Below are 14474 nucleotides of genomic sequence, written 5' to 3'. Positions count from 1 at the left end.
AGAGAGAGAGAGAGAGAGAGAGTGAGTGTGAGTGTGTGTGAGTGTGTGAGAGAGAGAGTGTGTGTGTGTGTGTGTGAGAGAGAGAGAGTGTGTGAGTGTGTGTGTGTGTGTGTGTGTGTGTTGAAGGGAAGTTGTTAAAAGCCACAGATGATGAATAATTAAGCGGTCTTGTGACTGCTCTCAGCAGGCTGTTTATTGTTCTGCAAGGTCAGAGAGAGAAAGAAGTCGAGTGCCTTTAACTGGAAATAATGTCATACTAGCATCTATATTTGCAGAGTGTGTTATGACTCAAGTTTCCAATTTCCAGTCCAACTCAAAATTGAATCAGAAATGTAAAGCAAGGGTTTGTTTGTGAAGTGATAGCGGCGCATCCACACAAAGACACACACACACACTCTCACACACACACACACACACACACACACACACACACACACACACTCACACTCACACACGCACGCGCACACACACACACACACAATCACATGAGTCAGTTGTTCTCAGTTATCATGTATGTCGGTAATATCTGTTATTACTGCTATGTTTCCACACTTGTCTGTTAAAGCGTCCTGCTTGCTTTTATCTGTGTTTGTCAGCTGTGTAGCAGATGAGATGCTGATGAAAGCTTTCCTCAGTTCAGTCAGTGTAAACACACACATTATGAGAGCAGGACACAAAGCCTCCATCTGCCTCGTCCATTCAGCTTCTGAAGAATGTTTTTTTTTTTTGTGTTTTGTTTTTATAATTTTTTGTAACTGATGCTCCTTCACACACATACCGGTGGCGTGTGTGTTTGCCTGGTCGCTCGTTTGGTTCCCAGGTGAGACCCTGAGGAGGTTAAGCTGCTGACAGGCCAGGTTTCTCTGTTATGGGTTTATGACACTACGCTCTGTAGAAGGGAATATTATCACTTCTCTTCTCTTGTTTTGTTCTGCTGTAAGATATCCTGGTCCATGGATCAGAAACGCCGGCTCTTTCTGTGTGTGTCAGTGAAAGTGCTGATGTTTTTCCTCCTGCCTGTGAAACAAGTGTTGCCTGTTAAGCTGTCTTTTGTTCGGTTTGTTTGTAATAACACAATGACGAGTATGTTAGTGGGTGGAAGACGCACTTTCCAGCTGTCAGTGGTTTCTGTTGGGTGTTTCTGGTATACTCAGTATCTCTTGCTTCTGTTGATGTCAGACTGAGGACTGAAGTTGACATTGTAGTTTAGGCTTCATCCATATGCCTAATGGAAACTCAATACACACTCATAACTCATGTAAACGTGAGTTGGCCAGAATCGCAGTGTTTCGTGTGTGTAGATGTGAGTTTTCTCATGTCGTCTCCGACAGTCTCTTCTGCTCCAGTTGTCTCAGACTCTCCTGCTCTTCTCAGCTCAACACACTCCTGCTCCATTAATGCCACACATCTGTGTGTGTGTGTGTGTGTGTGTGTGTGTGTGTGTGTGTGTGTGTGTGAGAGAGAGAGTCTGTGTGCGATGTAAGCGGTGCAGAAGCAGCACAGACTCGTGCTTTCACACAGGTCCACTACTGATCCGCGGCTGTGTTTTGTTACTGAAAATGCCTTTTGAGCATTGTGATTCTGTTTTTACACGGTACAGTAATATAATCTTTCACAGACGTGTTTAAATGTAACAGATATAAGCAAGAGTATGTGTGAACCTGGCGTCATGTGTGCGCTGCGAGTGTGCATGAGTGCACCGTCTCCAGGAGAGCACACAAGTGCTGAATGGTTTAAACACTGGCAAGAATTAAAAAGAAATGAAAATGATAAACTTTAGTGATGATGCAACACTGCCTCGATTGTGCAAGTGACAATTCCTGTGTGAACTGTGCAGCTCGCTTACAGTGCAGACGCGATGTGCTGATCTGAAGCCATTTGCGCATTTAGAGAGAGCGCGGTGAATCACTCGCACTGTTTGTGAAATTACGCCTCACAGAAAGTTTTCAAATCACTTTGTAAGTGAGATCCCTTTATAGAGACCGCCGATCAAACTTCCCAAGCCATTATCGGCCGATCAATCAAAGCAGCCCTAGTTTAGAGCTCTGAGTTTATAATTGTACATTTCATGAAACCTGTGGCTCTATATGTGAAGCTTTGTCTGATTATCCCAGAACTCCATCCGGACTCATTAGACAGCTGTGGTCTGTCGGTGTGTTTGTGAAGAGGAAGGTGTGACACAGGTGTGGCAGCAGCTCTCACACACACACACACACATGAGTGCTCAGAACATCTGACCGATGAAGATGCTGCTGCTGAGAGGAGCTTCATCTCTGATAGACTGCGCAGGTCTGGCTCTGTGGATGAACACAGTGATCATGTGCTTCTCTTTCTCCTCATGCTCTCTCACAAACACGCTGCTGTCTAATTACTGCAGCCGTTATTTACAGGCCGTCTGCGCGCAGCATTTCTGGACACAGAGACAGAAAACAATGTCATTATTGACCATGTCTGGTTTCTGATGTCTGATTACGACAGGTCTCGCTCCATTCTCCAGGACAGTAGATAATGCAGTAGATGGCGGTCCAGTTTGAGCCAATTATAATACTAAATTATATGCAATATATGAGGGTTTGATTGAGTGGTTGTGCTCCTGCAGGTACAAGCGTGTCTTCTCCGTGGGAACTCATGGCATCACCACATACAACCCCACCACACTAGAAGTGACTAACCAGGTACTGCTTTTCTCCTGTGTGCTCAGACTCAAGTCTGCTGTGATGTGTGCTTACAGTACAATATGTGTGCATATGTGTCATTTACATAATTATAATTATTAATATTATATATTATAAAATAAATAATAATAGTGATGTATTATGTTTTATATTTTTATTAAATATAATTGTATTTTTGTTTTATATTATTGATGACAATTATATTTGTTGTTTTCATTATTGTTATTTATGATAATGGTAATACAAATTATTATTATTGATAATAATAATAATGATTTTATTAATATGATCTGTTGCTGTTATATTAATAACATTAACTCTTGTTGTTATGCAATCAAAACCTCTGCACATATTCTATTGCCTCTGTTAAAAAATATTTATATAAAGTATAAACAATTTATTTACTTTTTAAAATAATAATACTAAACTTCTGACATAACTAAGGCCATATGGGCACAAGAGCATAATCTCAACCAAGTGATAGTTTTCAGTCACGTGACCGGCTCGAAGACCTGGCAGCAAAACATCCAGAGAACTGCAGAAGACTGTCGACTTTCTGTCCGTTCCAATCCACAAATATGTAGACCATCTCTCAAAAGAATAAAACAAAGACACGTGAACAAAATGCAAGTTTTGGCCATTAGCAATCCATATAAAGCAGCTGTCGCAATATCTCAATCACTAAAAACAGCGGGACGTTCTAAAACGTTTCATGTGAAAACGCTTAAAGTGCCTTTAAAACTGATAATAAAAGATCAAACCTGATTGATGATGCGTGCGTTATGCAGGCAAGCAAATGAGCTCGGAATATGAACGCAATGCGCTGAATGGTTAAGCATCTTCTTTATAATGGTGTTCTATGGGAAAACATTTAATATTAAACTTTGTGCACTGCGTTTATATTCTGGGTTCATCTGCTTGCCTGTACAAAGTCTGCATCATCAATAAGGTGTGTACTGAATTTGGCCTTTAAATATCACTGTCTCACTACATTACTACTTACTGCAGTCCTCATAGAAATCACTGGCGGTCAGCGGAGGAAAGCCGTGTTTTGCGCTCCATGTGAGCGTTCCTGTAAGAGCGTGACGTCACGTGAACACTTTCAATAGTGTTATTGAAACCCTTTCATGATCCAGTCATTTCCCTTTGAAAATGCTTCACGATACGCCACATTAAGGAAGTTAAATCTGTTGTAAATGCTGTGTAATACTGTGTTTCTCGTGGCTCTGCAGTGGCCCTACGGTGATATCTGCGGCATCGCTCCGGTCGGGAAAGGCCAGGGAACCGAGTTCAACCTCACTTTCCGTAAGGGCAGCGGGAAGAAGTCCGAAACACTGAAGTTTTCCACTGAGCATCGCACAGAGCTGCTAACTGAAGCACTGGTGAGGAATACTGCTCTGTGATGACCTGCTGGGAAATGATGGAACATGCTTTATTAAAGGAGTCCTGTGACTCGGGTCATTGCACGTCTTCTCTCATTGGAGGATCTTCATCGGGTCATGACTTCATCACCGTGACCCAGACCGTCTCTTTAAAGCATGGTTTGGTCTGATGCTCTCTCTCTCTCTCTCTCTCTCCTCCACAGAGGTTCAGAACAGACTTCTCAGAGGGTAAAATCACTGGAAGGGTGAGTATTAAAAAAATCATATGATGTAGTTTAGCGATATCACAGCAGCGAGAGTGCTGTTTCTCCACAATATCTGCACATTTACACAACAGTTCAATAAACATGTGCTACGTTTTAGACTCAATATTGTCTGTTTTGCTCAATCTTGCAAATGAAAGTAGTTCCAATCAAAGCCACAACAGAACTGTTGAGCATCTCTGATCGACACACAGCGGTGATTCGTTTCTGAATAAATCCATGGGTTTAAATGAATCGAGTCACCTGCTGGTGCTTTTAGTTTCATATTACAGTATAATTATTTCATATTTCAGTATTCATTAAAAAAACATTAATACCCATTTATTATCATTATTTATGTAATGTTGAATCAAAATGTATTTCTAAAGCTACGTTTTGTAATGCCCATACAATGCTTTTCTCATCTAACACAGGAATGACTTTAATTGACTTTTGAGGGTAATTTCTCACCACAAATTAATATAAAAGTGCATAAATAATTTGTGATTAGTTTAATGAGTAAGTCATGTAATTAAATAGATTAAACATTTTACATTTCACAGCCATTAATGGCTGTGGTCTTCTCGTTTTGAAGCTCTTGTTGAGTGAGTGTTGCATGTTCCTCAGCGCTACAACTGCTTCAAGCATCACTGGAGCGACGCGCGGAGGAGCGTGTGTTTGGAGGTCACGCCGGGAGGCATCGATCAGATCGACCCTCAGAGCAACCGCGTGATCTGCTCGTACGACTACCGCTGCGTGGAGGGCTTCGCCGAGCTCTCCGACTATCAGGGAGGCTTCTGTGTGCTGTATGGAGGCTTCGGCAGACTGGTGTGTGTTCAGTCCTGATTCAGCACAGAGTGAGCTGTGACTCACTCAGAACTCACCTCCTCTCTCACTCTCTCTCGCTCCAGCATCTGTTTGCGTCCGAGCACCGTGATGAGATCATTCGCAGTGCGATCGAACACGCCGGGAGCTTCATCGGCATCACGCTGCGCCTGCGTAAGGAGCTTCTGAGCTTCGAGGGCTTCCTCGGCGAGCGTCTGGGGCAGTACGGTTCGGACGAGTGCATCACCTCACTGACCGAGTTCATCGTGCAGAAGATCACGCCGCGGCACACGGTAAGATCAGCTCTGCACCTGATGGGCTTTCTGGTGTGTGTGGGGTGGATCTGATGCATGCTCGTGGTTGTGTTGGTCTCAGGAGCCTGTGAGGAGGATCCTGGCGCTCACAGAGACGTGTCTGGTGGAGCGAGACCCTGGCTCTTACAACATCGTCACCCTCAAGCCCTTCGGAGAGGTCTGTCTGATCACAAGTGATTTCAGGAAACACATGGTCTGGTGAAACAATGCTACATTTATAACTTAGAAGCTCACTAACAATAACAGTGTCATCTGCATACTTTAAAGTAGTCCTGTTTCCCTCTTACTCTGACACATGTGTAGAGAATCAATAATAGAGGAACAAACTTAGTCAGACAGGGTGCCATGTACCCTTACTCTCTGAGTCCTGTTAGTTAAAACATCAAGAATCCAGCCCACAATATTGTTACTAAATTGTAAAATGTTCTAAAAGCCTTACAGTTAGAACATAGTTTTGGGTTGTATTAAAAGCAGATGAAAAATCAACGAATAAAAGCCTAGCATGAGACTCATTACCCTCCAAGTGTTTAGCAAGTTAATTCAATAACGTAACTGTGGCGTCCTCTACTCCTCTGTGTGGTCCAGTGTATGTTCAGTTTTCCTTCATTTCTTCCCTTACCACTTTTTCAAGGGTTTTTGTTCAAATTGATGTAAGAGCAACTGGTCTGAAATCATTAAAAGTATTGGGACTACACTCAGAAGTATGCTTTATATCTTACAGTTCTGACTCTTTTTCTGTCAAATTATGAGATATAAACTCAATTGTGAGATATAAACTCAGAATTATGAGATATAAACTCAATTGTGAGATATAAACTAGCAACTCTGAGAACAAAGGTCTGAATTGTGAGAAATTGCAGTTGCAAGAAAAAAGTAACAGTTGTGAGATAAAAAGATAAAGAGATAAAATATATATTTTTTATTGTTTTATTTTTTGCAGAAACAGGCTTCCATAGTGAATAGCGATTAGCAATGCGTTTTGCGTCAGTAATCTGATGTATTTCAGAGCAGAACTGCTCATCCGATGAGAAACGTTGTTGGGCAGAAGTTATAGAGTAGGGTTTGGATTGTAGAGTAAGTGCAGGCTGCGTGTGATGCCACTTCTTTGGAATAGCATGAACTGATAATGGCATAATTTGACGTTGTATATTTTGGCCACATATTTAAGTCAGATGAGAATTGCGTTAGAAATAACACTTTATATATGGAATATAGTGTTTGTTTGCATAATCAGAATGTGTGTGTGTGTGCAGGTGTTCGCTCTGATCTGTGACGCAGATAATCCTCAGGTGTTCACCGTCGAGTTCATCCGCGGTCAGATAAGCAAGTACTGTTCCACAGAAAGGTACAGCATCTCAGACGCTCCTGTGTGGTTCTGCTGGTTATGTCAGAGTCTGACGATGTGTGTGTCTGCAGGGACTCTCTGCTGGCGAGTCTGCTGGACAGCGTGCGGGCGTCGGGGAACAGGGACGTGTGTGTGAAGATGGCCCCCACACACAGGGGCCAGCGCTGGGGCCTCCTCAGCATGCCTGTGGATGAGGAGGTGGAGAGCCTGCACCTGCGCTTCCTCGCTGCTCCTCCCAGTGCGTCCATTATCAGCTCCTCATGCTTCTCACATTAAACTCTGTGTTCTTCTATGAGATAGAGTAACCGGTGCTCAGTGATAGAATCTGATCTTCTTGTCCTCTGACTCCTGCAGGATCTTTCATGCTGTGGAGCAGGAGATTAGATTAGATTTCTAGTTCTCATAAATGTCCTCTTCTTTGCTCCGCCGGTCAATATGATTGTTTTTCAGCTAATATTAGTAAAAAGCCTCTGCTGAGAGAGCAGCATAGAGAACTTCAACAAACCTTAGATCAAGTTCACACTGAATTTACCTCTTAATACAACATCTGTAGGAGTTAATAGTAGAAGGGCTGAGCAATGATAATCATCTTCTAACTTTGTTCTGTTTGTTGTTCTTTCTTGTAGATTGTAATTTTGCAGATGCAGTGTTCAGATTTAACGGCAACATCTCTTACAGTGGAGTAATACATGCCGTCACTCAAGACGTGAGTCTGTCGACTGAGCTTCATTTCTGTGTGTTTGACTCCATATGACCTCCACCCCTCTACTCTCTCCTTTTCTAGGGTCTTTTCTCCGAGAACAAAGAGAAACTGATCAGCAATGCCATCCTGGCGCTCTTATCTCAAGATGTGGAGCTGCCGGGGCCCAACTCTGAGCTGGAGGCCCAGTTCCAGGCCCTCAGGCGTCTGGTGGCGTCCAAAGCCGGATTCCAGGCCTTCACACAGCTGCCAAAGTACAGGCCTCCGTCCGAACACACAGCACAGATATTCAGCGTTTATATCACGCTCAAATGTGCCTGAGATTAAGTGCGAGGCTCTGTGATTAACTCAGTCCTCCAGTTCACACTCACTGTTGTTCTGCGCTGTCCTTCTCTTGATCTGTTTGCTTGCTGAACCGCACAGGTTTTGTCTGGGTTTAATAAAACCGCTCTGTTGTTTTAAGGTCTGGTCCCATGGGTGGACTCGAAGCCGCAATGTAAATATTAGTCCAAATATCTCAGTGTGCCCCTTTCTTTCTAATTTCTGCCCATCTGTCTCTCCTTTGGGTTAGTCTGAAACCATTTTAAGATAATCTTCATTTTTTTGCCATTTTACAAAATCATTTGACCTCTTTTTTTGTTTAAATGCTTTACGCCTGCTCTCACTCTCACTCTCTCGCTCTAATTTCTTGGTCATATTTCATTATTTCTGGGTCACTGAGATGTATGAATTGACTGGTTGTGCTCCTGTCTACTATTTATACATCTAGGATTCATTCAGTATTTGTACTGAACCTGCAAATATTCAATGGATTATTTTTTTCAGTGATATATATATATTTTTTCTGGGTTGTCTAGATAAATGTTTATATTACAAAGAAATATTTTTACAATTATTTTGGGGTTGTATTTCAGGTTTAGAGAGAAGTTGGGAGTGAAAACTGTTAAAGCACTGAAGAGAAACCACAACGGCGTGACGCATGCAGCTGTAGACACGCTGTGTGCTCTCATGTGTGTAAGTGAAGCTCGCTAAACCTCCTCCTAATGTGGATTCACATTAGCGTCTGCATCCTAACACCTGGCCTGTGTGTTTCTGCAGCCAATGCATGATGACTACGACCTGCGGCAGGAGCAGCTGAACAAAGCCTCTCTGCTCTCCTCGAAGAAGTTCCTGGAGAACCTGCTGGAGAAGTTCATCAGTAACGTGGTGCGTCCCAGGCCTGTAGAGCAGCGTGATGACGGTGGAGCGATGAAGGTCACTCAGTGTGCTTATCTTTCATCAGGAGCACGGCACAGGAGCGCTGGTGATCAGCTCGCTGCTGGACTTCCTGACCTTTGCCCTCTGCGCTCCTTACAGCGAGACCACCGAGGGCCAGCAGTTCGACATGCTGCTGGAGATGGTGGCCTCCGACGGACGGACTCTCTTCAAACTCTTCCAGGTCAGGGGTCAGATATTGCTCAAAAGGCTGTGTTTATTTGATCAAAATACAGTAAAAATGGTTTAATATTATTAGAATGTAAAACAGCTGTTTTCTATGTGACTATCTGTTAAACTGTAATGTATTTCTGTGATGCTTTATAAAGCTTGGAAGAGCCAGGACAGTTTTTAATATAACGCTGATTGTATTTGTCTGAAAGAAGAAAGTCATACACACCTAGGATGGCTTGTGGCGGAGTAAATCGGGCTGATTTTCATTTTTGGCTGAACTATCCCTTTAATGCATCCTTGATGAATAAAAGCATTCGTTTCTTTTGAACAGTCGTGTATGTGGTCTTTCTCTCACAGCATCCGTCTATGGCCATCGTCAAAGGCGCGGGTCTGATCATGAAGGCCATCATTGAGGTGAGTCCTACCCTTGTTCCTCCAGCGTGTCTGTGTGTTTCTCTCTGTGTCTGATCCGAGCGTGTCGTCTGTCAGGAGGGAGATAAGGAGATCGCTAGTAAGATGCAGGAGCTGGCTCTGAGTGAAGGAGCTCTGCCCAGACACCTGCACACCTCCATGTTCACCATCAGCGCTGACCAGCGCATGCTCACCAACAGGTCAGTTCAGCTCAGACTGACCATCTCACACTGTAACGCAGGCCTGATCACGGTCTTCTCACACGCAGGCAGCTGAGTCGTCATCTGGTGGGTTTGTGGACCGCAGAAAACTCCACGGCCCTGAACCTGCTCAAGAGGATCCTGGTGAGCGGACTGGACATTCCCGAGGGCTTTTCTTCTAAGAGTAGCATTGAAATCCTCAATCATTGTCTGTCTTTCAGCCCACCGGTCTGCTGGCGTATCTGGACAGCTCTGATCCCGTGCCTGAGAAGGACGTCGATAGGATGCACATACGTGACAACGTCAAGATCGCCACGGTACGAGTGACTAGCTTGCTAGCCTTATTCTCAGATCTCCTCTTTTACGCAAATATAGGATGAATCGGGTAGACTTGTAACTAATCTCACCGGTCACACTTTGTTTTAAGGTCCAGTTCTCACTATTAACCATTAACTGTGACTTTTGCCTAATTTGCTGCTTATTAATAGTTATTAAGGTAATTGTTACGGTATTGGGTAGGATTAGCGATGCAGAATATGTGCTTTATAAATACTGATAAACAGTCTTACCATACTTCCCCAATATATTGATTACTTTAAGAATTGCAAACATTTTGTGTATTGCAAGTTTCCTGAAATGTTACATTTAAATATGCAAATGAGGTATTCTCTAATTAAATATGCTCTAATATACATTTTCAGAACAGAAATCTGAACATTGAATAAAGCCAGGTTCAAATTCTTGTTTTTATCACTTCATAAATCAGAAAATACTGTCAACAGACCGAAAAATAAACACATTTTCACCAAGGTTTTAGGATTAAAATGTTGTTTAAATCAGTGTGAAAGAAATCAGTAGTCTGAAAAAAAAAACACTTTATGAACAGCTAACCACAAAATCCCTTTTCTGTACTTAAGCATAAAAATATGTTTACAGATATTTAGGAAACATGCCAAGTTCACATTTGTTTCTACAGCCAGTTACTTTGAAATGTGCGTTCCTTGTCAGAATGTCTGTTTTTGTTTGGTCTGTGTGACTCCGCCCCCTGCCAGTTTTTGACACTTTGGGATGCCAGTGGTGGGAAAACACAGCGTACTGCAGACGTGGAAGCCAGCAAATGAACTGGGTCAGAGATCGCAGATTCTACCCGACCTAAAAAGCCTCGGCATCCACCTAAAAATCTCTATGACCAGAGCAATATTAAACACCGTTAAATCAACTCGTTCTTGTTGCATGTCCTCAATCTGGCAACCTGCGTGAGCGTCGAGTCGGAGCAGGAGACACAACGCTCTCCAATATTATGAATTTGGACCGATTGATTTGCATTGCTCATTTCATGCTCCAGCTGTCAATATTACATACTGCACCTTTAATACACATCAATACATTAGTAATGTTTTTTTGCAGGACCAGTTTGGCAGGAATAAAGTCCCGGAGTGGCAGCGTATCGCGGGTAAAGCTGCTAAAGAGGTGGAGAAGTTCGCCAAAGAGAAGGCCGACATCGTGCTGCTGCACTGGAGAGATAAGATGGGCATCGCTCAGAAGGAGGTGAGCGCCGTCTGCCTCTCTCTGCTCTGTGTCAGGTTTGTGCTGTTGGCTGCGGCTTCCAGCGGGTTTGTAAAGGCTAGGCATGTTAACACTGCAAGAGCTGGGCTGTTTCTCATTTTGCTGGTCTGTTTGTGGATGCTGTTCAGACAGCTCTTCTTTATGTGTGATGCGTTTTGAACACAGGCTCTGTTGGGTTTCTCTGATCTTCTGTCTCTGGTCTTTACTAATAAATGCTCAAACATGGCTTGCTCGAGATCTGATGAAGTCCTCGTAGCCAGCTAAACATTTGCATACCTTCACTGTGCCTGTTTCTGTATCTGATAGCACTGCTCGTCATCTCACGGCTAAAATAGGGACACACTGATTAAAAAAAACGGATAAAATTCCAGTCAGTGCCAGTAAGCTGATCAATTAATGTTGTTATAATTATATGCCATTTTTTTTCTGTCCATTTAATATATAGGCTATTGATTGATAAAACAATTTTTAGTCTATAATTAGGGTTAGGTACCAATATGGCACCGGTACCTGTGTAACCGGTATGTACTAGAACCGAATCAAACGCAGATGCCATGCTGGAGCGATCGATAGAAATATCTGTCCTCTGGTTCTCCGAAACTGACATAAGAAGCATCATCACCGGCACCGCACGTGAAAAATTATTTCCTGTCTAATAATACAAATCCAACACATCTTTGTAGTAACGAGAGTGTCCATGTTGTTTTCACATTCTGACTTAAAATCAGAACTAAACTAAAATGCCTAAAGCTAAACCTCCCTTGTATTCACATTTCTAAACCTGTTGTCCAACAAAAGAGAACATTATAACCTTTGTACTCCACAACACCAGTCAGATGCTCCCTTCTGTGATCTGATGAGCTGCAGATGAAGGCACAGCTTTGGTGTCATGAGCATGAGCTACACAATCATCATCATCGTTTCTTTGCTCTTGAGCCTCCAATCACACAAATTCACGCACCTGCCACCAAAAGCCAGCTTCATTGAGATTCACACATTGAGATTCGTTAAAGTGTGATTGGTTGACCTCAGGATCAATAACCTCTCTTATCTCTGCCCCCCCCATCGGCTCTTATTGTGGTTTCTGCTGTCAATCAATGCAGCAGGACAGGAATAACCTGGTGAGTAGTTTTATCCAATCAGAGCCTCTCTCTCTGTTAGCCCCTCCCTTTCTCATGTCAGTCACTCTGTCTCATGTAACACGTGTGTGTTTTCGTTCTGCTGTCTCGTAGCTGTTGCACACTGCCTGTATTAGATCAGTTGGCATGTCTCTTTTCAGTTTTTAAAGCAGGATTGTAACTTCATATCACGTGTTGATCATTTCACAGCTCTGGTGTCGTCGGCATTATCCTTACATCCCATAATAGCTGTATTTGTCTCTTAAACCAACATTATATGCAGAACGTGCTGTAGAGGTCGACCGAGAGCCGCTTGATTTGTTCTGTGTCACTGATTGCAGAACGCAAACCAGAGGCCGGTCATCCTGAGGAAGAGACGGCAGCGGATCAAGATCGAGTCCAACTGGGAGCTTTTCTACTACAAGTAAACGAGCTGCTTTAATGAATGTGAGCTCTGTGTGTGGGGTTATCAGAGTGTGTGACGCTCGTGCTTGTGTGCAGGTTCCAGCTGGATCACGCTCGCTCTAACCTGATCTGGAACCTGAAGACGCGCGAGGAGCTGCGGGACGCTCTGGAGGCAGAGATGCGCTCCTTCGGTGTGGACCGCGAGCTCGGCAGCGCTAGCGTCATCTCCTGGAACCACCAGGAGTTCGAGGTGTGCGCTTCACATCAGAAACACTGGAGAAACCCTACAGGAGTCTGAGTAGAGCAGTGCGGTCACAATACTGGAACGTCTGACTCTGATGCGATATGTTGAGTGTACAGTGTCATGGGGAAAGACTGTTAAGGGCATAAAAGTCATTCATTTTTATAGATTCTAAAGTTTAATGAAAGCCAGTCTGGTGTGATTTTCTCAGTCGAACAGAAGCCAAGCAATTTGAATATAATAATAATAATAATAATAAAACTTTAAGACAGAAAATACATAAAACAAATAATGTAAGTATTGAAAAACAGCTTTATTTCAAAGTTCAATATTTTTGGCAACGCTAGTTTATAGCATGTAAATCACCGCTAGAATGGATCATCTGAAAGTAAAAGCCTGTTGGGTTGTGTTCAGGTGAAGTACGAGTGCCTCTCTGACGAGATCAAGATCGGGGATTATTACCTGCGTCTGCTGCTGGAGGAGGATGAGAGCGAGGAGTCTGGAGCCATCAAGAGATCGTAGGTTTCTGAACACAGACACTGAACCGTGTGCATCTCGTTAGCAGTATCCTGATCAGCCGTCTGTGTTGTTCTCTAGGTACGAGTTCTTTAACGAGCTCTACCATCGCTTCCTGCTGACTCCTAAAGTGGCCATGAAGTGTTTGTGTCTGCAGGCGCTCACCATCGTCTACGGGAAGTGCTGCGAGGAGATCGGACCGTTTGCTGACACCAAGTACATCGTGGGCATGCTGGACCGGGTCAGTGTCCGGCGCTAGGTCGCACTGAAGTTACAGTGCTGCTGCAGTTCACTTCAGTGATGTGTCATAATCATACGCCACTAGAATCAAGCTGTCTTAACCTGGTGTTGTTGCTCATCTCCAGTGTACAGACAAGCTGGAGAGAGACAGACTCATCCTCTTCCTCAACAAACTCATCCTCAACAAGGTGAGTGACGCGTCGCATCGTCCCAAAGCTGCTAATAAACCTCAGAGCTCCTGTGTCGTGGAAACAGTTTATCAGGCATTCAGTATTTTGCTATTTCTGTTCTGACAGAAAAATGTGAAGGATGTGATGGACTCTAACGGAGTGCGTATACTAGTGGATCTGCTCACCCTCGCTCACCTTCACACCAACAGAGCCACTGTCCCGCTGCAGGTGCTGCTAAAATACACTGCTGCTCGCAAGTCTGGAGGCAAAAGAGCTGTTTAAAAAAAAGAAAGAAATTATTTATCAAGGACGCATTAAATGGATCAAAAGTGACAGTGAATGCTACAAAAGATTTCTATTTCAAATAAATGCTGTTCTTCTGAACTTTCTGTTCATCTGTGAATCCTGAAAAATAAAATGCATCACAGTTTCCACAGAAATATTGTGCAGCACAACTGTGTTCAACATTGATAATAATCAGAAATGTTTCTCGAGCAGCAGATCAGCATATTATACTGATTTCTGAAGATCATGTGACACTGAAGACTGGAGTAATGATGCTGAAAATACAGCTGCGCATCACAGAAATACATTACAGTTTAACAGAGATTCACATTGAAAACAGATATTTGGAATTATAATAATATTTCACTGTTTTTACTGCATTTTTGATCAAATAAATGCAGCCTTGATAAT

The 14474-nt window shown here is 43.2% G+C and overlaps 1 protein-coding gene across 4 annotated transcripts in view; it reads left to right on the top strand.

The window, feature by feature from the left end:
• LOC107561960 (dnaJ homolog subfamily C member 13-like) overlaps positions 1 to 14474 on the top strand; it is a 50604-nt gene that overhangs the window by 14867 nt on the left and 21263 nt on the right. For 2 of the 4 annotated variants that reach the window (XM_016246510.1, XM_016246513.1), the window contains exons 3-27: positions 2600 to 2675; positions 3908 to 4057; positions 4261 to 4302; positions 4927 to 5127; positions 5211 to 5417; positions 5500 to 5595; positions 6692 to 6783; positions 6855 to 7021; positions 7410 to 7489; positions 7568 to 7737; positions 8398 to 8497; positions 8582 to 8689; positions 8766 to 8921; positions 9269 to 9325; positions 9401 to 9522; positions 9591 to 9666; positions 9744 to 9839; positions 10930 to 11070; positions 12192 to 12209; positions 12548 to 12630; positions 12708 to 12861; positions 13267 to 13370; positions 13450 to 13609; positions 13734 to 13796; positions 13905 to 14006. In XM_016246510.1, the coding sequence (XP_016101996.1) occupies positions 2600 to 2675; positions 3908 to 4057; positions 4261 to 4302; positions 4927 to 5127; positions 5211 to 5417; positions 5500 to 5595; positions 6692 to 6783; positions 6855 to 7021; positions 7410 to 7489; positions 7568 to 7737; positions 8398 to 8497; positions 8582 to 8689; positions 8766 to 8921; positions 9269 to 9325; positions 9401 to 9522; positions 9591 to 9666; positions 9744 to 9839; positions 10930 to 11070; positions 12192 to 12209; positions 12548 to 12630; positions 12708 to 12861; positions 13267 to 13370; positions 13450 to 13609; positions 13734 to 13796; positions 13905 to 14006 (2821 nt within the window). The remainder of the gene's footprint in view (positions 1 to 2599; positions 2676 to 3907; positions 4058 to 4260; positions 4303 to 4926; positions 5128 to 5210; positions 5418 to 5499; positions 5596 to 6691; positions 6784 to 6854; positions 7022 to 7409; positions 7490 to 7567; positions 7738 to 8397; positions 8498 to 8581; positions 8690 to 8765; positions 8922 to 9268; positions 9326 to 9400; positions 9523 to 9590; positions 9667 to 9743; positions 9840 to 10929; positions 11071 to 12191; positions 12210 to 12547; positions 12631 to 12707; positions 12862 to 13266; positions 13371 to 13449; positions 13610 to 13733; positions 13797 to 13904; positions 14007 to 14474) is intronic. The other 2 variants (XM_016246511.1, XM_016246512.1) reach the window with 2 other exon arrangements.

This window comes from Sinocyclocheilus grahami, unplaced genomic scaffold, assembly GCF_001515645.1.
Source record: "Sinocyclocheilus grahami isolate Dianchi unplaced genomic scaffold, SAMN03320097.WGS_v1.1 scaffold800.1, whole genome shotgun sequence".
In the NCBI taxonomy this organism is placed as follows: Eukaryota; Metazoa; Chordata; class Actinopteri; order Cypriniformes; family Cyprinidae; genus Sinocyclocheilus; species Sinocyclocheilus grahami.
The sequence above is the reverse complement of the archived record's forward strand: the minus strand, read 5'-3'. Positions and strand labels throughout refer to the sequence as shown.